This window comes from Hemiscyllium ocellatum, chromosome 8 (genome assembly GCF_020745735.1).
Source record: "Hemiscyllium ocellatum isolate sHemOce1 chromosome 8, sHemOce1.pat.X.cur, whole genome shotgun sequence".
NCBI classification, from domain to species: Eukaryota; Metazoa; Chordata; class Chondrichthyes; order Orectolobiformes; family Hemiscylliidae; genus Hemiscyllium; species Hemiscyllium ocellatum.
In genome coordinates this window covers 44665570-44688798 of record NC_083408.1, presented here as the reverse complement: position 1 = coordinate 44688798, position 23229 = coordinate 44665570, and the positions used below count along the sequence as shown (strand labels likewise).

At 40.8% G+C, this 23229-nt stretch overlaps 1 protein-coding gene across 2 annotated transcripts; it reads right to left on the bottom strand.

The window, feature by feature from the left end:
• Positions 1-2: 2 nt before the first annotated feature.
• On the bottom strand, positions 3-21853 carry plek2 (pleckstrin 2). Of its 2 annotated transcripts, none has more exons than XM_060828359.1 (9): positions 21702-21853; positions 19348-19512; positions 16462-16643; positions 12658-12749; positions 9545-9732; positions 8358-8459; positions 6649-6732; positions 2556-2637; positions 3-846 (listed from the first exon to the last, which is right to left on the bottom strand). In XM_060828359.1, the coding sequence occupies exons 1-9, from the start codon at positions 21747-21749 to the stop codon at positions 719-721; spliced, it is 1071 nt and encodes a 356-aa protein (XP_060684342.1). In that variant the 5' UTR covers positions 21750-21853; the 3' UTR covers positions 3-718. The 2 variants fall into 2 exon arrangements, with proteins under 2 accessions (XP_060684342.1, XP_060684343.1); XM_060828360.1 differs by lacking the exon at positions 21702-21853 and adding an exon at positions 19719-19772.
• Between the last annotated feature and the right edge of the window lie 1376 nt (positions 21854-23229).

Here is a 23229-nt window from a genome sequence, read left to right as displayed (position 1 = left end):
CATTCAGCTTTCTCTTTTAATTATTAGAGTTTTATCCTCTTAATTACATTCAAAAGCCACAGATCAGTCCATCTCCCACAAGTGAATTAAAAAAAAGAGTATTACTCAGCACCATGTAAAAGAGATAAGCAAAAATTTAAATATGTCAGTTATTTTCACAAAGTATTTATATCTGGGTACACATTAAAACAACAACATGACAAAAAAGGAACGAAAAATTACATCTAAAAAAATAAAGTGCATAAATAACAATTTGGAAAATTAAATACAATTACAAGACCTCACCTGTCTGAAACTTATTGTTTCTGTACACAAAAGTTGTACAATCTCAATTTGGTAACTCTATTCATAAAATATTAACATATGGATAATTAGCAAATATTAATCCAATGTTTAGATTATCCTCCTATGTTTTTTTTGCTTTATGTCCAAAGTCTATTAAGTTCACTCGACTCCGCCAGAAAGAGAGAGCATATTGTCCACAAAAGGTTATCCTTTTTGGCAAATATATATATGTATAGGTGTGGGGGTGAAAGAGTGAATGAGAAAGAAATAATATTTAACAAAATGTTTTCATTTTCATGACTGCATTCTCTGTAATATGTCACAAAAAGCAAATCCAATCATCATGAATTGGAATTCCTTATTGAAATTTTGCTTCAATTCATTTTCTTTGTTATTCTTCCTAACTCCAACTGCAAGCACCTTTGTACAAGATCTATGTCACTTGTTTGATTGCCTGGATCCACTCTGACCTTTCAGCACGGGAACCAGCTTGAACGTAATAATGCACATCATCTGTAGTTATGATCTTGAAGAGATTACCCTGAACATTTCCTTTTATTCCTGAAAGATTGAATAATCAGAAAAATAAACATTTATGCTTGCTATATCAAAACAAAGACAGTTTTTCTTCCTCAAGATAGTAAAAACTGATTGGGTGAGCCAATCTTTGTAGCTCCCTAATACAAGCCATAGCTTTGAAGAGATCTAGAAATCTCTAAAACAAGGAACATCATAACTTGGAAAGGACCAACACAATTGTAATTCCTTTTTTATTGCCTTTAATGCAGTTCTACCAGTTGTTAATAAAAGACAAAATAAGACTGTAAGACCATAAGATCATGAGACAAAGGAGTGGAAGTAAGGCTATTCGGCCCATCGAGTCCACTCAGCCGTTCAATCATGGCTGAAGGGCATTTCCAAGCCACTTACCCACACTCTCCCATAGCCCTTAATTCCTTGCGAGATTAAGAATTTATCAATCTCTGCTTGAAGACATTTAACGTCTCGGCCTCCACTGTGCTCCATGGCAATGAATTCCACAGGCCCACCACTCTCTGGCTGAATAAATGTCTCCTTATTTCTGTTTTAAATTGACCCCCTCTAATTCCAAGGCTGTGCTCACAGGTCCTAGTATCCCTACCTGACGGAAACAAATTCCCTTTCTAAGCCATGCATTGTCTTGTAAGTTTCTATTAGATCGCCCCTCAATCTTCTGAACTCTAATGAACATAATCCCAGGATCCTCAGCTGTTCATTGTATGTTAGGCCTACTATTCCAGGGATCATCTGTGTGAATCTGCGCTGGACATGCTCCAGTGCTAGTATGTCCTTTCTGAGGTGTGGGGCCCAAAACTGGACACAGTATTCTAAATGGGGCCTAACCAGAGTTATATAAATTCTCAGATATCAGATAACCTCCTATTTTCAAGCTCACTGTATATGCTGCACATTGCTACATCTTACTTATGTTGTCAAAGTTGACATCTCACTTAACACTAACTTAGTGGAGAGCTACCTCTCCAACAGGTAAGAGAATCATGGTGCAGTCTTTAAATCTGGGCTTCTCAAACTGGGGGCTGGGACTCCATGTGAAGGCATCCTCTTCCCTTTTGCTCTCACAGGTTGCTTCTCCTAACTCTTCCAGCTCTAAGTTTTCATCAAGGGGTAGAAAATTTGGGAAGCGCTGCTTTATTCCTTAATATAGTCAAATGAAACCCAAAGGTTGTGCACTTTGCAGACATACTCCTCATTAAGTATCTTAAACAGTGGAAAACCAGCTTAATTTCTGGTCAATGATTGTTGCCATGCTTGTCTTAGAACTAAACTTTTCGTAAGTATTTGATTTACAAATTGTTCTCAAAATGTGGGTGATATGAGCAAGTCCCAATTTATTGTCCTCCTAAAAAGATAATAGTCATTGTTCTTCATTAGTAACGGCATTGATAATTGAGCAGCTTGCTGGGATATTGCAGAGGCAATTAAGAGTCAACCAGGTTGTGGGAGGCTGAGCCAGGTTCTGCAGGAATTACAGGATCTCTTCCCTGAAAAACCTATTGTTTTTCATGATAATCCAAGAGTTTTCTTTATTTTTGACGGCAGCTTGCAAATTACCAGGTAGTTGGTTTGGATATTATCTTTTGTTGCTAACTCAAGAATGACTGACCATAAAGTTACTGTAATTTTTCACACAATTTAATTTTACGATGAAATTTTGCTGAACTGATTCATCTATCTTGACCTGTTTTTAATAATGAAAAAACAAGTCTCACCTGGTGGGATTCCATTGTCTTCCAAAGCAGACACGAAGCAGCCACGTAGTGAAAATCCACCAACCGGCTGATCATTTTTTTCCTAATGATGTAAGACAGTTACTTCAGGTCAATTGAGAAAAATCTTCCACCATTTACTCAAAGTTACTTTATGGAGTGTTAAAAGTATCAGAAACAAACATTAAATGCAAGTTACAGCCAAATTTCTAATTCCAATGTTCCAGACTTTTGTCGTTCTGTAGGACACAGTCTCAACAAATTCTACAGAGAGAAACTGGATTACAGTGAAAGCACAGCAGGCCAGGCAGCATCTCAGGAATAGAGAATTCGACGTTTCGAGCATAAGCCCTTCATCAGGCTTATGCTCGAAACGTCGAATTCTCTATTCCTGAGATGCTGCCTGGCCTGCTGTGCTTTGACCAGCAACACATTTGCAGCTGTGATCTCCAGCATCTGCAGACCTCATTTTTTACTGGATTACAGTGAAGTAAGGCTACAGTGCTGCACCCCCCACCCCCCACCCCCCCCCCACCCCCCCCCCCACCCTGTCTCTCTGGCTGTTTGACATAATCACAGAGTCAAGCAACATCCAGAACATAGGTAGCCTGGCAGACACAGCAGATAGCCGGTTTATGAAGTTTGCTGAAAATGTGTTGCTGGTTAAAGCACAGCAGGTCAGGCAGCATCCAAGGAACAGGAAATTCGACATTTCGGGCTAAAGCCCTTCATCAGGAATCAGCCTGAAACGTCGAATTTCCTGTTCCTTGCATGCTGCCTGACCTGCTGCGCTTTAACCAGCAACACATTTTCAGCTCTGATCTCCAGCATCTGCAGACCTCACTATTTACTCGACTGTTTATGAAGTTTCTCATCTTTGTGGCAGGCCATACTGCACTTTCATTGTGCTGTATCTACCAGGAGTATGAAAAGTTTGTAGGTTGTTCCTTCAAGCCACCATAGACTCTGTTTCATCCTTCCAACCTCTGTTCCTCCAGTGAGGCAGAGGTTACAAGATTACATCAGGAGAAGGGTGGATGAGATTTGATTGATTTCAGAGGACTTTTGTTTGGAGATCTGCATCCTTTTTTGCTAATTAAGCATTAGCTGGTAAAAAGGTTAAAATTCAGCTTTGAAACCCCAAAAGGCAGCAACTCCAATAGTGATGTCCTTGGGCACTAAACAGGAGTGTCAGCTGAGACTGTGTTTAAGTTACTGCTTAAGATCATAAGAAATAAGAATAGGAGTAGGCTATTTGGCCCCTTGAGCTTGCTCCACTCTGCAATAGGGTTATGGCTGAACAACATTCTTCACATCCAGTTTCCTGCCCTTTCTCTGTAATCCTTAATTCCCCTACTGACCAAGAAACTGTATATCTCAGCCTTAAATATACATAAGGACTCTGCCTCCACAGCTCTCCCTGTGGCAAGGAGCTCCAAACAATCTCAACCCTCGCAGGGGAGAAATTCCTCCACATCTCAGTCATAAATTTGCACACCTTTATCCTGAGACTGCAGTGGGTTTCAAACGTACAACCATCTGACACACAGGGAAGATTGTTACACAATGAGCAACAACTGACAGATAGTTTTGAATAATGTAGGTGTTCAGGCAGCACAGGTGGCTTAGCACTGCTGCCTCACAATGCAAGGGATCCAGGTTCAATTCCTACCTCAGGTGACTGTCTGTGTGGATTTCCTCTGGGTGCTCTGGCTTTCTCCCACACTCCAAAGATGTGCAGTTTAGATGGATTAGCTGTGGGAAATGCAGAGTTCCAGGGATAGGGTAGGGGAGTGACTCTGGGTATCATAGAGACATACAACATGGAAACAGACTCTTCAGTCCAACTCATACATGCAACCAGATATCCTATCCTAATCTAGTCCCATTTGCTGGCACTTAGCCCCTATCCCTCTAAATCCTTCCTGTTCATACACCCATCCTGTTCATTGTACCAGCCTCCACCACTTTGTCTGGCAGCATGTTCCATACATGAAAATGTTGTCTCTTAGGGCCTTTTTAAATCTTTTCCCCTCTCACCATAAACCTATGCCCTCTAGTTCTGGACTCCCCTGCCCCAGGGAAAAGACCTTGTCTGTATATCCTATCCATGCCCCTTATAATTTTATAAACCTCTATAATGTCACCCCTCAGCCTCTGACATTGCAGGGAAAACAGCCCCAGCCTATTCAGCCTCTCCTTATCGTTCAAATCCTCTGACTCTTGCAACATCCTTGTAAATCTTTTCTGGACCCTTTCAAGTTTCACAACATCTTTCTGATAAGAGGGAGATCAGAGCTGCATGCAATATTCCAAAAGTGGCCTAACCAATGTCCTGTACAGCTGCAACATGACCTCCCAACTCCTGTACTCAATACTCTGACCAATAAAGGAAAGCATACCAAATGCCTTCTTCACTATCCTATCGACCTGCGACTCTACTTTCAAAGTCCTATGAACCTGCATTCCAAGGTCTCTTTGTTCAGTAACTCTCCCTAGGAACCTACCAGTAAGTGTATAAGTCCTGCCCTGATTTGCATTTCCAAAATGCAGCACCTCACATTTACCTAAATACCCATCTGCCACTTCTCAGCCCATTGGCCCATCTGATCATGATCCGTTTTACTCTGAGGTAACCTTCTTCACTGTCCACTCCACCTCCAATCTTGGTGTCATCTGCAAACTTATTAACTATACCTCCAATGTTCACATCCAAATCATTTATATAAATGATGAAAAGCGGTGGACCTCACACTGATCCTTGTGGCACACCACTGATCACAGGCTTCCAGTTTAAAAGGCAACCCTCCACCACCACCCTCTGTCTTCTACCTTCAAGCAATTTCTGTATCCAAATGTACTTTACACAGAGGATGGTGGGTGTCTGAAACACGTTGCCAGCAGAGGTGGTAGAGGCAGGCACAGTAGATTCATTTAAGATATATGTGGACAGATGCATGAGTAGGCGGGGAGCAGAGAGATACAGATGCTTAGGAATTGGGTGACAGATTTAGACAGTAGATTTGGATCGGCTCAGGTTTTGAGGGCTGAAGGACTGTAAACTTTCTTTGTTCTTTGTTTGTTCAAATGATAGTTTTCCCTGTATTCCATGAGACCTAACCTTGCTAACCAATCTACCATGATGAACCTTGTCAAACACCTTACTGAAGTCCATATTGATCACGCCCACTGCACTGCCCTCATCAATTCTCTTTGTTACTTCTTCAAAAAACTCAATAAAGTTTGTGAGACATGATTTCCCACACACAAAGCCATGTTGACTATCCCTAATAAGTCCTTGTTTTTCCAAATGCATGTAAATCCTGTCCCTCAGGATCCCCTCCAACAATTTGCCCACCACCAATGTCAGGCTCACCAGTCTATAGTTCCCTGACTTTTCTTTACCACTGTTCTTAAGTAGTGGGATGCTCTTTGGAGAGTCAGTGTGGACTAATGTTGGGCTGAATTGCCTGTTTCCACAAACTGTAGGGCTTCTAAAAAATGTGAATGTGGCTAGATCAACTTAAAGAGCTAGCATGAAGTACCACTGTTTGTCTTTCTGAACAACTAATGACCTATGTCCTGTGCTTGCTGTCATATAATATCTAACTTTGTAATAAAAGAATGATAGCATTTAACAAAACATGCTGAAAATATTCAGCAGGTCTGATTGGCAGCATCTGTAGAGACCGAAGTAGAGCTAATATGTTTGATGACTTTTCATCAGAAACCCAATGATGAAAGTTCTGATGAAAAATATTTGATCTGACATGTTAAATCAATTTTGTATCTTTCTCCACAGATGCTATCTGTGCTGCTCGATATTTCCAGCATAAGTTTGTTTTATTCCAGATTTCTACATTATTTTGCTGTTGTATCAGAGCATTAACACTTAGCAGGGTTTCGATGCAAGGTGGGGGGGAGGGGGGGGGGTGGGGGAATGTAGGGAGGGGAACATAAGTCCAAATTATGGGCTGATATTCAAAGTGGATACCCCACTCCAATATGAGAACCAGTCTTATCACTCCTCAAGTGGTGGGACAGAGGCAGCTAGAGCTGCAGAGAAATTACAAGTTAATAAAAACATGACAGTAACCTTGCAGGGATCGTAATAATGCAGATGTGAAGGGTCTGCCCTCAAAACAAATCTTCTCACTTTCCAATTCTTCCTTTTGTGTCCCTAAATGAGAAGAGAAATTCATAATGTTCAGGCATCTGGAAGTGAGAAATATTAATGTTTTAGAGATAATATAATTTTCCATAACATTCTAACAGGTAGAGTCAGGTTGTATAACAGCTCCTGGAATGTACTGAGATAGTACACAATTTGGTCTGGCAGTATTATTAGCCTTTCCATCGTTAAAATAACATACTTAACTTCACTGGCTCCCCACAAAACTTCGGTTTACACAATGGATAAGATCCATATTCAAATTCAAATCTTGAGCACATTTGAAGCAGATTTACGGATATTTAATCGTACTAGCTATTCCGCAATAGAATTAATGTCTGAGCAAGTACATACACTCAATTTGCAAACCAACTAGTGTAATAAGTGAAAATGTAAACACGTTTTAATCATTCCTGTTAGGTCACATCTAATTAAAACAAGGTCTTAAAAAAAAGAACAATCCATTCTAAAGTTTCAAAGTGGCTGATTTTAACTTTATTTGGCAAATACACAAAAGGCCAAATCCATTACTTAGAAAAACAACCCCAAAAGAACTGCAGATGCTGTAAATTAGAAACAAAAACAGAAATTGCTGGAAAAGCTTCAACAGGTCTGACAACATCTGTGCAGAGAAATCAGAGCTAACGTTTCAGGTCAAGTCACCCTTCCTCAGATCTGAATTGCTTTTCCAGCATTTTCTGTTTTTGTTTCCACTATTTAGAAAGTTTGATTTTCCTGATCCCTATGGAGATGAGATAGGAGGCAAGCAGATTGGGATAATATCAGAGACTGGAGAAAGGTGGCTTGCTGATGCATTCCCATTGCCAGGGAGATTTCCTGGTTGAGGAACTGGATCAATTTGCTGTGCCATAGTCAGGCAGCCGACTGGAATCCCATTTGTGGAGCAATGTAGCATTTTGCAAAGAGAGCAGCAACATTGCTCCCCACCTCATCCTCCACTCCCAACCAAATTGCCAACTCAATCAGGAAGTGCCTCTGTAGCAGACCATCAGAGCTGGATGCTCCATGCATTAAAATTAATGCCAACAGCACAAAAGGCTGTAACTAAGACCCAAAGTAATACTCCATGTTAAAGCACCCTCACAATCCCTGAACCAGTACTAACCTCCTTCAGTGAGCTCTGTCTATCACCCTCAATAGGTCAGTGAAGAGGGAAATAAGCAAGCACAAGGGACATCAATTTGTCTCTGAACAGTATCTAAGTGGCCATTCCTCATGTGTGAGACGAATCATCCTGAGTGAGATGTACAACCAGACTTGACCCTTTAACAGACATCGACACAGTAATGCTTTCCAACGTTGACCTTTGAATAATTAGCTGTTCAGCAAGTTTTCCCTTTATCAGGAACTTGGTAGTGACCAGGAATTGACCTCTATCCTTTCTGGTGTGTAATACTTCATTAACAAATTCAATTTAAAACTGTAGCAATTATTGTATCAACTCTGGGAAACATTGTCATAGATGGCATTTAGAGTCATAATTAAATAATGGTCATGCAGATTTTCTGAGAGAAGACAGTGTTTTTTTTTAATCACAGATACAATTTAACTCAGTTAATTGCAAAACATTTGCATTTAAAGCCAAATGAGACATAGATCAGGATTCAAGTTACCTGTTTCATCAAAAACCCCTGTTTCACAATCTTGCCACTAAGCTCCATGTGAGGTATTTCAATCTTATCATTTGAACTATCGGTCTTCCTCTCATTTTTTGCCTACAAAATACAAAATGCAAAAGTTAAGGTTTTGTAGCTTCCAATCCAGAATCCACCTTCCACCCCAGATCAACACCAGCACAATTCTTACCACATCTGTACTGGTAATAATTTAATCATAAACCATTCTCGGGCTATCACCATCACAGGTAAGGCCAGTTTTAATGCCCATCCCGAGTTATCCTTGAACTGATTGACTCTGAACTATCCTCTGAAATGGATTAGCAAGTTAACCATATTTCTGTGGACATAGAACAAATTCAGTAAGGATTTGAGGTTGTTTCTCCTAAAGAACATTAGTGAACCAAATGGGTTTTTTTTCTGGCAATCTGGTAATTTAATGATTATCAACAATAATGAGACTAATATTTTATTTCAAATTTATTAAGTTTAAATTTCCACATGTATCATAGCGAGGCTTGAATTCATCCCAAAAGCATTTGCTTGGACCTCGAGATTAGATTACTTACAGTGTGGAAACAGGCCCTTCGGCCCAACAAGTCCACACCGACCCGCCGAAGCGCAACCCACCCATACCCTTACATATACCCCTTACCTAACACTACGGGCAATTTAGCATGGCCAATTCACCTGACCCGCACATCTTTGGACTGTGGGAGGAAACCGGAGCATCCGGAGGAAACCCACGCAGACACAGGGAGAACGTGCAAACTCCACACAGTCAGTCGCCTGAGTTGGGAATTGAACCCAGGTCCCTGGTGCTGTGAGGCAGTAGTGCCACCTAACCACTGTGCCACCGTGCATTACTCGGTCAGTAACATTACTGCAATGCTACCCTCTTGAGAGTTGGGCAGAATAAAACATAGCTAAACCCCCTACACAGCATCCAGCCCCATTCATGCAGTAGGAAATGTAAAGGAGAAAAAAAAAATTCTATCATGTTGTTATGAGCAGTGTCTGGAAATTCACATTCCATACCAGGATTAACATCCCTAACTTGGGTGGCATGCTGGATGTACACTGGCACTATTGGAACTATATTTCCAAAATATCTTTAGAAGAGGAGGAAATGCACAGGAACAAAAGGAAAAAAAATATAGCACTATACACTAGAGGAAACTTACAAAACAGTAAAGTGCAGTTGAATCATCGAGAAACTGCTCTGTGCCAGCAATATTCCAAACAGCTTTTGTACTTTTATTTCCGACTGGTTTAATGAGGTCATCTTCAATTAGCAGGGATGCTAAAGTGACACCATCTGAACGAGAATTGACAACGTTCCTGGATATCAGCCAGTCAATCACTGTCGAGCCTATGGAGAGAAGAATGAAGATATTAAGACATGAGCATAAGAGTCATAGATGGACTCGAAATGTTACTTCTGCCTCTCTCTTCATCGGTGCTGCCAGACTTGCTGTGCTTTTCCAGGGTTTTTGGTGTTTGTTTGAGATAATTAGCCTGACTCAAGGAGAATATCAAGAGTCATAGCTCTCCAAGCTGTCAGGTTGAAAAAAACTATGGGCCTATGATCTAAAATGATATCTTTAAAACTAAGGTCTTATTGAAAGAATCACACTGCAAAACCTATACATTAATTTCATTTTGTTTCCTTTTACTCTCTTTTTTTTAAGAAAAGACCTTCTCTTCCAAAAGGGACAATAGTCTTTGGCTTTTCTCATGCCATGTTCAAAAACCAATCTTTTCAAGAATTCGTTACCAAATGAAAACAAACATGAACAATTTAGAGTATCAGATGTTGACACAAATTGGGAGTTCAAATGTGTTGCCTAGTCACACCCATGAACACAACAAGAGAATTACAGAGACCCTGACAGTCAAAGGACACGGAAACTCTAGTATTCAGCAGTGAAGCTCAAATCCAGAAACAACAGCAGCCGGTCAGAAGTCTTGCATCAAAGGTTAATGAGAAAAAAAAAGTTCACCAAATAGAGCCCTACATTTTCAAAGTTCCTGATTTATTTTTTTCTGCTAAAAGCAAAAAGGGTTATGGGGATAATATGGGGTAAAAGGTACCCCCTATTGATCATATCAAATGTCAGAGAAGGTGAATGGGCTGAATAACTTACTTTTGATCTTGTATTCCCGTCATTGCCAACCATCCACCATTGCTCAGCCATTCAATTTTTCTGAATTTCACTGAAGTTTGACAGCTTTTCTTCCTTTATCAAACCTATATTTTATATGTGTTTAACCAAGATTTCACCCGCAAATATTTTTGTTTCCCAAGTTCTGTGCAGTATTTTTGTACTCTGGGTAACAACACTGCATTTTCCAGAGACTACACTGACAGTGAATACCGTTGACGTGCACAACTTTTTCAACTGTTAATGTTACTTTTATTCTGACTTCTGACAAAATGTGCTCTTTTTAGGAAAAAGGACAAGAGCACTTAGCGATCCAAAGTGTTTGTCATTCAATAATGTTGTGAGTGATCCATGACTTGACTTACTGTCTCCATTTGTCACTGTGAAAAGATTCAAAACAAGATCCAAATACTTCCGTAATTTTTTTCCAGAAGTAAAATCTGAATTCACAGAATAATTACTATAAAGGTGACTTCTTGTGCTTTCCTTAACATAGTTCCACCCTTTAAATAAATTTACATGGGGAGATTATAGCTCCCTAAACAGCCACCTTGTGTCAATATTAAGAAATTGTTTGTTTAATTAATATTAATTGGCATACACTGTGAATGAACTGGTAGAGAAAATAAGCTAACTTTCAATTGTATACAAATCAAGATTTCTAAATAATTGTTTGTCCTTTTGCAGCTATAAAAGAACTCATAGTGTATAGAGACTTCTGAATGAAGCATTAGTGGAGGATAGTGTGCAGTTTTGAGTTCTATAGTATAGGAAATATGCTAAGTTAGAATGCCGTGAGCTGAAAATGTGTTGCTGGAAAAGTGCAGCAAGTCAGGCAGCATCCAAGGAACAGGAGACTCGACGTTTCGGGCATAAGCCCTTCTTCAGGAAAGAGGGCTTCCTGAAGAAGGGCTTATGCCCGAAACATCGAAACTCCTGTTCCTTGGATGCTGCCTGACCTGCTGCGCTTTTCCAGCAACACATTTTCAGCTCTGATCTCCAGCATCTGCAGACCTCACTTTCTCCTCTAAGTTAGTATGCCACCTGACATGAGGAAATATAAATGCAAATAGTGTGTTCAATTCTTCTGTGTTTCATGGTGAGAGTCTAGTAAATAGTCTATGCGCACTCTGTTTGATTAGTTAAACCTTGAGTAATAACTCAGAACAAAATAAGCAAGTTACACTTTTAAACATTTAAATCGATATTTTAAACATTATATAAAATGTTGGAAAAGTTGCAACTCATTCAGAAACTAATGACATCTCTGCATTGTTCTGAAGAAAACTAAACATGAAAGATACGCAACACAAAGAATGACATGAAGAATTGGGACTGCTTTTATCAGAATAGTGCAACTTGATGAAGGTGTTCAAAATTGATACAAAGATAATTGAGATTGTTTCCAGCAATTCAGGGGTCTGGAATAAAATAGCATCCTGAAAGCAGCATCACCTTTTGGACACAATGTGTCAGTCTGTAAGAATCAGTTAGTAACCAAAGGAAAGAACAAGTCACCATTTAAGAATAATTTTAGCAGATGACTGAAGGGGCAATAAATGAATAGGAACCACAATGGATACATGGGATTAAGTCAATGTGACTCTATTTAATCATGATGTTATTCAAAAATGCTTTAAGTGCTTGAATCAAAATAAATCCTTTATCATTATTAAACTAAAGTGAATAAGTACCACTAAAACTGAATGACATTTGATGGGTCTGCAAACCAATGCAAATGGTCATGGAAATAGCTGTAGGTCTTATCACCTTCTGGATGAAACGGAACGATTGGGAAGTGAAAGCAAAAGAGGTGGAGGAGAATTAACCAAGGCACCCATCCTTCATAGCTGACCAAGTCACTGTGAGTGGGAGATGTACATTGTACAGTGTGTGGGGGGTGGGATGGAGTCAGACGAGGAAAGTATAAAAGCTTACTGAGATCCCAAACAAAGTCAAACAGCTTGTTAGTGCTCATTGTTCAAAGTACACATGTGAATGGTCATTTGGACATGGAACAAGAGGGAAGATGTGTGGAGCTACATTTTCAGATGCAGAGGGAAGAAAATTAGACAGAGAAATTGTACAATTAAATTTGAACCTTCTCCAAGTTTTCTCATTGCCTTGCTTACCTGTGAAACACAGTTTGTAGGTATTCCCATATTCGCCATTTGTCATCTCTTTGATCCCACTGTTGGACTCTTGCATGTCAATGATTAAATGACTACAAATTAAGAAGATGGTATTATTTATTTTATATATTTATCCATTCTCAGATGTGGAATGCTGCTAGAAACATATTTATTGCCCAGTCCTAAATGTGCTGAGAATTTGGTGAGAGACTTCTCCTTGAATTGCTGGAACTAGCTTTAGTACAAATGACACCTTTGTGGGTCACTTCAGAGACCAATTAGGAGTCAACATTAATGTGGGTTTGGTGTCACAAATAGACCAGATTAAATAGTTTGGCAGATTTCCTTCCCTGAAAGAAATTAGTAAGCAGTTGAGTTTTAAGGACCACGGACAAATTATTGTTACCAGCTTCAGATTTCTTGATGGTTTTTCAGATCTAAATTCAAAATTCTCAGATGTCCTGGACACCGAGATCTCTCTGCTCATCTGCACTACCAAGAATCTTACCATTAGCCCAGTACTTTGCATTCCAGTTACTCCGACCAAAGTGAATCACCTCACACTTGTCCACATTAAACTCCATTTGCCACCTCTCAGCCCCGCTCTACAGCTTATCTATGTCTCTCTGGAACCTACTACATCCTACTATCCACAACTCCACCGACCGCAGTGTCATCTGCAAATTTACTCACCCACCCTTCTACACCCTCATCCAAGTCATTTATAAAAATGACGAACAGCAGTGGACCCAACACCGAACCCTGCGGTACACCACTGGTAACTGGACTCCAGGATGAACATTTCCCATCAACCACCACCCTCTGTCTTCTTTCAGCAAGCCAATTACTGATCCAAACTACTATATCTCCCACAATCCCATTCCTCCGCATTTTGTACAATAGCCTACTGTGGGGAACCTTATCGAACGCCTTGCTGAAATCCATATACACCACATCAACCGGTTTACTCTAATCTACCTGTTTTGTCACATTCTCAAAGAACTCAATAAGGTTTGTGAGGCACGACCTACCCTTCACAAAACCGTGCTGACTATCCCTAATCAAATTATTCTTTTCTAGATAATTATAAATCCTATCTCATAACCTTTTCCAACACTTTACCAACAACTGAAGTAAGGCTCACTGGTCTATAATTACCAGGATTGTCTCTACTCCCCTTCCAGAACAGGGGAACCACATTTGCTATCCTCCAGTCTTCTGGCACTATTCCTGTGGATAATGACAATTTAAAGATCAATGCCAAAGGCTCGGCAATCTCCTCCCTGGCTTCCCAAAGGATCCTAGGATAAATCCCATCCGGCCCAAGGGACTTATCTATTTTCACACTCTGCAGGATTTCTAATACCTCTTCCTTGTGAACCTCAATCACACCTAGTTTAGTAGCCTGTATCTCAGTATTCTCCTCGACAACATTGTTGTTTTCTAGAGTGAATACTGTTGAAAAATATTAATTTAGTGCTTCCCCTATCTCCTCTGACTCCACACACAACTTCCCACTACTATCCTTGACTGGCCCTAATCTTACTCGCGTCATTGTTTTATTCCTTAAATACGTATAGAAAGCCTTAGGGGTTACCCTGATACTATCTGCCAACAATTTCTCATGCCTCCTCCTGGCACTTCTGAGCTCTCTCTTTAGGTTTTCCTGGCTACCTTGTAACCCTCAAGCGCCCTAACTGAGCCTTCACATCTCATCCTAATATAAGCCTGCTTTTTCCTCTTGACCAGAGATTCCACTTCCTTCGTAAACCACGGCTCCCGCACTCTACAGCTTCCTCCCTGCCTGACAGGTACACACTTATCTAGGACACACAGTAGCTTTTCCTTGAATAAGCTCCACATTTCTAATGTGCCTATTCCCTGCAGTTTTCTTCTCCATCCTATGCTTCCTAAATCTTGCCTAATCGCATCATAATTGCCTATCCCCCAGCTGTAAGTCTTGCCCAGTGTATACACCTATCCCTCTCTATCACTAAAGTAAACATAACAGAATAGTTTCAATAGACTCACAACTGTTGGAGAGAAAAAAAATTACCTCATCTCTGACAACCTCTTAGTTTTGCTACAAATAGTTCTAGATTCTCCCAAAAGAGGAAATGTGCTCTCCAAATCAATCCTGTCAAGATCCCTAAGTATCGTGTATGTTTTAAACAAGAATATAAAGATAATCACAGTAATGGTGACCCTGACAATATCCATAATGATCAAAGTTTGGGAGAAGGTTTGTAGCTCGGGTGCTCGTTGTTGTGGTTCTGTGCGCCGAGCTGGGAATTTGTGTTGCAGACGTTTCGTCTCCTGTCTAGGTGACATCCTCAGTGCTTGGGAGCCTCCTGTGAAGCGCTTCTGTGATCTTTCCTCGGGCATTTGTAGTGTTTTGAATCTGCCGCTTCCGGTTGTCAGTTCAGTGGTCTCATCTACCTGTCTGCTGCAGTGGTCGGTATATTGGGTCCAGGTCGATGTGTTTATTGATTGAATCTGTGGATGAGTGCCATGCCTCTAGGAATTCCCTGGCTGTTCTCTATTTGGCTTGTCCTATAATAGTAGTGTTGTCCCAGTCGAATTCATGTTGCTTGTCATCTGCGTGTGTGGGATTTTGTACACTACATTGGTTTTGCAAAATCCCATGCAAGGACTGCACAAAACACTACATAGGACAAACAGGAAGACAGCTAACGATCCGCATCCATGAACACCAACTAGCCACGAAACGACACGACCAGCTATCCTTAGTAGCCACACAGGTAGATGACAAGCAACATGAGTTTGGCTGGGACAACACTACTATTATAGGTCAAGCCAAACAGAGAACAGCCAGGGAATTCCTCGAGGCATGGCACTCATCCACAGATTCGATCAATAAGCACATCGACCTGGACCCAATATACCGGTCACTGCAGCGGACATCTGGGATTGACAACCGGAAGCGGCAGATTCAAACCACTACAAAGCCGGAGGAAAAAATCACAGAAACACTTCACAGGAGGCTCCCAAGCACTGAGGATGTCACCTAGACAGGGGACGAAACGTTTGCAACACAATTTCCCAGCTTGGCGAACAGAACCACAACATCCATAATAATCACCAAATCTCACCATGGCAAGGAGATCTGCATTTGGTCTTTATAAGTCTGTGCATTAACAGCTATGTGGTTGATTCCTAATTACCCTCAGAAATAGTCACTCAGCAATTAAGTACGGGCATCAAAAAGTGTGGTGCTGGAAAAGCACAGGTCAAGTGGCATCTGAGGAGCAGGTGAGTCGACATTTTGGACATAAGCCCTTCACCAGGAATGTTGGGGGTGGGGATGCAGGAAGGGGGCTGAGAGATAAATGGGGGGGGGAATGGGTAGGGCTGAGGGAAGGTGGCTTGGAAGGTGATAGGTAGATGCAGGTGGGGGGTGATGGTGATAGGACAGAGCGGAGGGTGGAGCAGATAGGTGGGAAGCAAGCTGGACGGGTGTGAGAATTCAGTAGGATGGTGCCCAGTTGGAGGATTGGATCTGGGATGAGGTGGGGGCGAGGGGAGATGAGGAAACTGGTGAAATTGAAGTTAAATTAAAGATGGGCAACAAGTATTGGCCTTGCCTGTGATGCCCATATCCTATCAAAGTGTAAAGATGAATTGCACAAATAGAATGGCAGTTTGGTAGGACTTCATTGTCTCTCAGCCCATGGAGAACTATCCTCTGAAATAAGACAGCAATTTGTGAACCAGAAGGAAAAAATATTGAGGTGAGGAAAACAAGATATACTGAAAGCTATGAAACAGAGGAGTGATGCTTACCTGAGGCAAATATTTGCCGGTAGTTCAAAGGCCATGTTTGAACCATTTGATTGCTCTTGACCTTCTGGATTTGATGCTCTGATCATTTTTTGAATGTCTGCAGCCCATGAATCTCGCTGCTCGCGGGAAGAAGCTTCGAGGAAATGCTCAACAGAATTCTTTGCCTTCAATTTAATCACCAGCTGGAATATAGGTGAATATTTCTTTCAGACTTGATTTCAAAAGTCTTGTGCTCAGTGACAAAACTTTCCAGCAATAGACTCTCGGCACCTCTCTTTGACATTCAACAGCAATACTATCACTGAATTCTCCACCATCAACATCCCGGAGACTTCCCAGTAAGCAGAAATCACACTGGACCAGGAATATAAATGCTGCAGCTACAACAGTCGGTCAGAGGCAAGTGTTCTGTAGTGAGTGACTCACTTTCTGACCTCCCAGTGCCTTTCGACAAAACACAAGTCTGCAGTGTAATGGGATACTCTCCACTTGCATGGACGAGTGCAGATCCAGCACTCATCAAGGACAAAGCAGCCCCCTCAAAGCAGTAACATCTGCCACCAGTACAGTGAGGAGCAGCAAGCATTATGCATGAGATACACTGCAGCAAATTGCTGGAACCTCTTCAACAAATTTTCCCAAACCCATGATTTTTAGCTTTTCGAAGATATTAGGAACATGGAAACACCATCAGCTCTAATATCTCAAGTCACACACTATTCTGAATTGAAAGTATTTACTGTTCCTTCACCTTCACCAATTCTTGGAACTCCCTCTCTCATCATATTGTGTGTATACGCCTACACTGCAGAGATTGCAACAGTTAAAGAAGGCAGTTCACCACTGTCTATTCAATGCCTTGCAAAAGACTGCCACATCTTATGATTAAATAATACTGATGATGTAACGCAAATGTGCAATTTGCATTCCTTCAAACATTGCTGAGGGAACACAGATCTGTCAAAGGTCTAAATGCACTGTATCATTGTAAAACAATGCTTTTGGAATCAAGCAGTTCTTGTCTATGCTGTTAAATGATCTCAGGGTGCACCGCATGAAATGTGTCAATTCTTAGTCCCTCTGCTGTAAGAACTATCTGGGCTCACAATTTGTTCAACGTAAAAGAAAAAACAAATAATATTTGAGCTCTTTGACTAGCTTAATCGAGAATTCACATCCATACGGAATTATGATAATTATGAAGACTGGAGGTTGGCAAACGTGGTGCCACTGTTTAAGAAGGGTGGTAAAGACAAGCCAGGAAACTATAGACCGGTGAGCCTGACCTCAGTGGTGGGCAAGTTGTTGGAGGGAATCCTGAGGGGCAGGATGTACATGTATTTGGAAAGCAAGGACTGATTAGGGATAGTCAACATGGCTTTGTGCATGGGAAATCATGTCTCACAAACTTGATTGAGTTTTTTGAAGAAGTAACAAAGAGGATTGATGAGGGCAGAGCAGTCGATGTGATCTATATGGACTTCAGTAAGGCGTTCAACAAAGTTCCCCATGGGAGACCGATTAGCAAGGTTAGATCTCATGAAATACAGGGAGAACTAGCCATTTGGATATAAAACTGGCTCAAAGGTAGAAGACAGAGGGTGGTGGTGGAGGGTTGTTTTTCAGACGGGAAGCTTCTGATCAGTGGAGTGCCACAAGGATCGGTGCTAGGTCCTCTACTTTTTGTCATTTACATAAATGATTTGGATGCGAGCATAAGAGGTACAGTTAGTAACTTTGCAGATGACACCAAAATTGGAGGTATAGTGGACAGTGAAGAAGGTTACCTCAGATTACAGCAGGATCTGGACCAGATGGGCTAATGGGCTGAGAAGTGGCAGATGGAGTTTAATTCAGATAAATGTGAGGTGCTGCATTTTGGGAAAGTAAATCTTAGCAGGACTTATACACTTAATGGTAAGGTCCTAGGGAGTGTTGCTGAACAAAGAGATCTTGGAATGCGGGTTCATAGCTCCTTGAAAATGGAGTCGCAGGTAGATAGGATGGTGAAAAAGGTGTTTGGTATGCTTTCCTTTATAGGTCAGAGTATTGAGTACAGGAGATGGGAGGTCATGTTGCGGCTGTAAAGGGCATTGGTTAGGCCATTGTTGGAATATTGCATGCAATTCTGGTCTCCTTTCTATTGGAAAGATGTTGTGAAACTTGAAAGGGTTCAGAAAAGATTTACAAGGATGTTGCCAGGGTTGGAGGATCTGAACTACAGGGAGAGGCTGAACAGGCTGGGGATGTTTTCCCTGGAGCGTCGGAGGCTGAGGGGTGACCTTATAGTGGTTTACAAAATTATGAGGGACATGGTTAGGATAAATAGACAAAGTTTTTTCCCTGGGGTGGGGGAGTCCAGAACTAGAGGGCATAGGTTTAGGGTGAGAGGGGAAAGATATAAAAGTGACCGAAGGGGCAACATTTTTACACAGAGGGTGGTACGTGTATGGAATGAGCTGCCAGAGGATGTGGTGGAGGCTGGTACAATTGCAACATTTAAGAGGCATTTGGATAGGTATATGAATAGGAAGGGTTTGGAGGGATATGGGCCGGGTGCTGGCAGGTGGGACTAGATTGGGTTGGGATATCTGGTCGGCATGGACGGGTTGGACTGAAGGGTCTGTTTCCATGCTGTACATCTCTATGACTCTATGACTCTATAAATAGGATGACAACTCAGTTGAAGTGATAATGAAGATGCAACCATGGCTAAGTGGTCCTGGGAGGAATGGGGCAAAGAAAACCAACCAGGGATTGTAAATTTGCAGAACAATGAAGGAACTGTCAGAAAGGAATATCCAATTGAGATTTTATAATCAATTGTAAAATTGCACAGTTAAAAGAAACAAGGATTTAGACAACAGCATGTTTTGTAGTTCTTACCGGCCTGTTTTCATAATCCATACAGGGACAGTGGAGAGTACATCCTTCCAGAGAAATAATGCGTCTGGGACGAGACTCCTTCTTTCCTCCTTCTATTTTGTAGTAGAGAAGCTGGTCCTTGGACAATACAAACCATCTCACTTTCCAGTTGTGAACAATGTGACCCTGAAAAGAAAAGTTTATCTTAAAAATCTTGCAAGCAAACCCTAAAATACAGAAACTTCACACTGGGCCAATACACATTGAAATGTTTTTTTCACAAGAAAATGTATTTATCCACATCAGCACTGAACTTTAATAAATCAGGGACAAGAGCATTCTTTATAGTGTAATGTTTATTATTCTATGAAACAAACCAGTGGAAAACAAACCAGGTAGCACTGCTTGAATGATGTCAATTCTTAAATCCTGTGCTGTAAGAAATACCTTATTCATAATCTGATAATTTAAAAGAAAAAGAAATAATGTTTAGCTTTTTGACTAGCTTAGTAGAGAATTCACATTCAAACCAAATTATGACAATTAAACAGGATGACAACCATTTTTCACAATGCATCTATATAATTAAATGACTTGCTTTGAGTGCATACCTATGAAGGTATGTGAGCATTTAATTAGCTATAATCCACAAAGGACGTTTAGCATCTCTCTCTCGATGTAATTATTATTTTTAGCTGGAGGGGCACCACTCTGTGAATGTGGGACAAGGTGAGGAGGCAGAGTCCATGATCCATAAGGCGTAAGAGGATTGACTTTGGCAGTTGGAGTCATTCTGCCTTTTACTGTAGCTAGCCTGTACATTTAAGTTATCACAACAAACTAGAAATCCTGACTAATTCATATCATGCTTAAATGTTAATTGCAAAAATCGCAGTTGGAACCCATTGCATCAAATTATGATATGACAGAGAAGAAATATCAACAAGAACCTACAAGCTGCAGAAAAAAAACAACCAATAAACAATGAACAAGAAAATAACATTCTCAATGTATTTTTCCAAGTGTTCTTTGGTTGCTATTTTCCTTTTGCATTAACACAATCCTATGTTGCAATGAACTATTATTTTTAAGACAACAGGCTGAATTGGTACACCGAATAGACACGTTGTGGGGAGAAAACAGACTTTTCTTTCCTCTGGTGATATGGTATTGAATCATTCATAAGATTCCAAATGATGGTTAATTCATTTCAGCAGCTTAGATTATAATAGATCTGCTCATCAGCACTAGGGATCAGAGAAAAAAGAAACAAAACTCATTCCTGAATGAAGGGTTTTTGCCTGAAATGTCGATTTTCCTGCTCACTGGATGTTGCCTGACCTGCTGTGCTTTTCCAGCACCACTCTAATCTTGACTCTGATCTCCAACATCTGCAGTACCCACATCTGCCTATGAAACAAAACTGGTCAAGTGTACTTCCAGTTTGGATCCATTGTCTCCAGTTGGACATCTTTGGATATTAGCTCTTTTAGCTATGACTCCTTCTGCAATCAAATATTCCCCTCACACTGTCTTGTGGGTAAAGACCAATGGAGCAATATATCTTCTCACATTCCTGGGACTGTACTTTCTTTTACCTCCAGGTCACACAGTCGGGAGAATGATGGAATTATAGAATAGAAAAGCACAAAGGGAGGCCATTCAGCCCATTGTGCCTACATGAGATAACACAAGAAAATGTCCTAACACTGCCTGTATCACCTTGCTTCAATTCTGCTTTTCAGAATGGTGCCAGTAACCACATAAAAGACTGCAGTCTCTGCCTCCTGAACAAAGGAGACTAAACAGCTCTCCAGACAAATATGGCGATAAAGAGAGGCTTTACAAACCTCAGCCTCAGTGATTTAGTATCATGACTGTTCAAGAAGAAATAATCTCCGTCCCCTCAGTGCCACATCATGGAAAGAGCAACAAGATACAATCATATCCCACCTCCAAGAAAGGCAACATATACCAGTGGTGATTAATGAGAGTGGGAAGAAAAAGAATTAGGGAGTGTTTCAATTCCCAACTTGCAAATACTCAAGTATTATGTGCACTGGAGTCCAAGGGATGAAAGAATTTGGGGAGAAACAAACTTAAAAAAACCAAAGGAGCAGCTAATAAAGTGAAAAATATAGAAAAAAAAGAACAGAAGTAGCAGAAAGTATTTCTGTGTGAAGTTTAGGCTTTAATTTTACATGGCAGAATTTTTACAGTACGTTGAAAACATTTTCAAACTCCTCCCAGCACTAACTACAGATTCAAAGCAAGCATGATTCAGTTTTAAAGTCATCACTGTAAATTTCAAGCATTATTGGCACAGGAATTATTTTACCAGGTCAAATGAGAGATAATAAATCAGATTCTCTTACCCTTTTGACCAAGAATCCCTCTCTTGATACAGCTGTTTCTCGTTGCATGTTAACTGCCAAATATCCAGGTTGCCTCTGTGCTCAGCATCAAATTGCCAAGCTTTAAATATTGCAGGAAATGCCTCATAGAGACACGCTGATGAGTCAGCCGTCCTCTCCACACCTTGCTTGCAGTCTGTATGACTAATTCTGAGTAAGCAGGTTACTTCAGAAACAGGATTTGACCAGCAGGTGTTGTGAATAAAACATTCCCTTTATGGCTGGTAAGAAAATCAGAAGGACACAACAACCTTTCACAGGAAACAGTGAAGTGTCTTGGATTTGAGGGATTTTGTAAAGGCATCCAACACAGAGGCTTCATCAGGAAATTTAGGTGGACTTCTGTTGTTACTTGCGCAGGCAAGGACAAGACGATTTGGTCATTTCCAGCAGCACATGCAAGTGACAAGGTGATACGTTTCAATGCAAATTTCTACACTTGAAAAGAAACAACACAAGGTTTGAGACTGTACTTGCATTCATAGCACCTTTCATAAGGCACAGAATAAATTGTTTCCTGATGTCTTCTCACTATTCATTCAAAGAGAAGTTTGGCATTTATGGTCTAACCTATGGCAATGAGATAATTAACCAGTCGATGCCTTGTTGAAATTCATAGCTCCTTTTATCCTGTGCCACTACTCCTGTCCTATCCAATGGTACAGTTTGGAATTTTAAAAAGCAAGTGTATTGGCCCAACTCACAGAGAACAAATTAGAGATGGCATAACAGTATTCTGGCCCAGAATCACTGATTCATACTCCCACAAGATTGAACCTGAGGTCAGTAAAGAGTGGAAAGATGGAGTAGTGTCAGATTGGATGGGTCAAGCATGGGGTGTTGGTGAAGATTGGAGAGCTACCTTTACCATGCATGGCGCTGAGCAAAATCACAAAGATCATCCTTTTTGACACACCTCCAACATCACTCCATCTTCATCCAACTGTGGCTTCCCTTGACTCCATTCTTACCTATCACTTGCAATATGGCTTCTCTGCCCACTCCTAAATGGTTACCTCTGATGTGTCCCTCCTATTGATCATGCTGCCCCTCAGTGATAATATCCAGAGACACAGTCAGTTTTCACATCACCACAGCCTCTCTTGAACAGTTCCACCAAGATCTTCTAAGCTAAAGGTTCCTGCAGCAGTCCACATACAAATTGACCCATGTCAATAAAAAGTAGTGTGCAGCTGTGCAAAACTAAATATTTAAAGGCCACAAGCATAAACAAATCACTCACACTCTGTGAAAAAAATTGAGGGTACATTGTCCTGTGTTGCCTCTGTAAACACTGCTTTACCAGACTGCTTGTTGGGCATGCAGTATTGAATGAGCAGAAATTTCCTATTAACAAGACTGAAGCTATTATCTTCAGTCTCCATCGCATATTCCATTCAGAGCTGCTGACTCCATCCATCCAACTGTCTGAGGTTGAACCAGACTGCATCCTTGGTGTCATATCTGCCCTTTAGTGGATTTCTAAACA

Bases quoted from the DNA above. Each gene is read 5' to 3' on its own strand.
- plek2 (XM_060828359.1), bottom strand. From the start codon at position 21,749: ATGCAACGAGAAACAGCTGTATCAAGAGAGGGATTCTTGGTCAAAAGG. The intron at 19,513-21,701 runs GTAAGAGAATCT...TTTTCTTTTCAG, and splicing joins AGGGATTCTTGGTCAAAAGG to GGTCACATTGTTCACAACTG. The intron at 9,733-12,657 runs GTAAGCAAGGCA...TTCTCTCCATAG, and splicing joins CTACAAACTGTGTTTCACAG to GCTCGACAGTGATTGACTGG.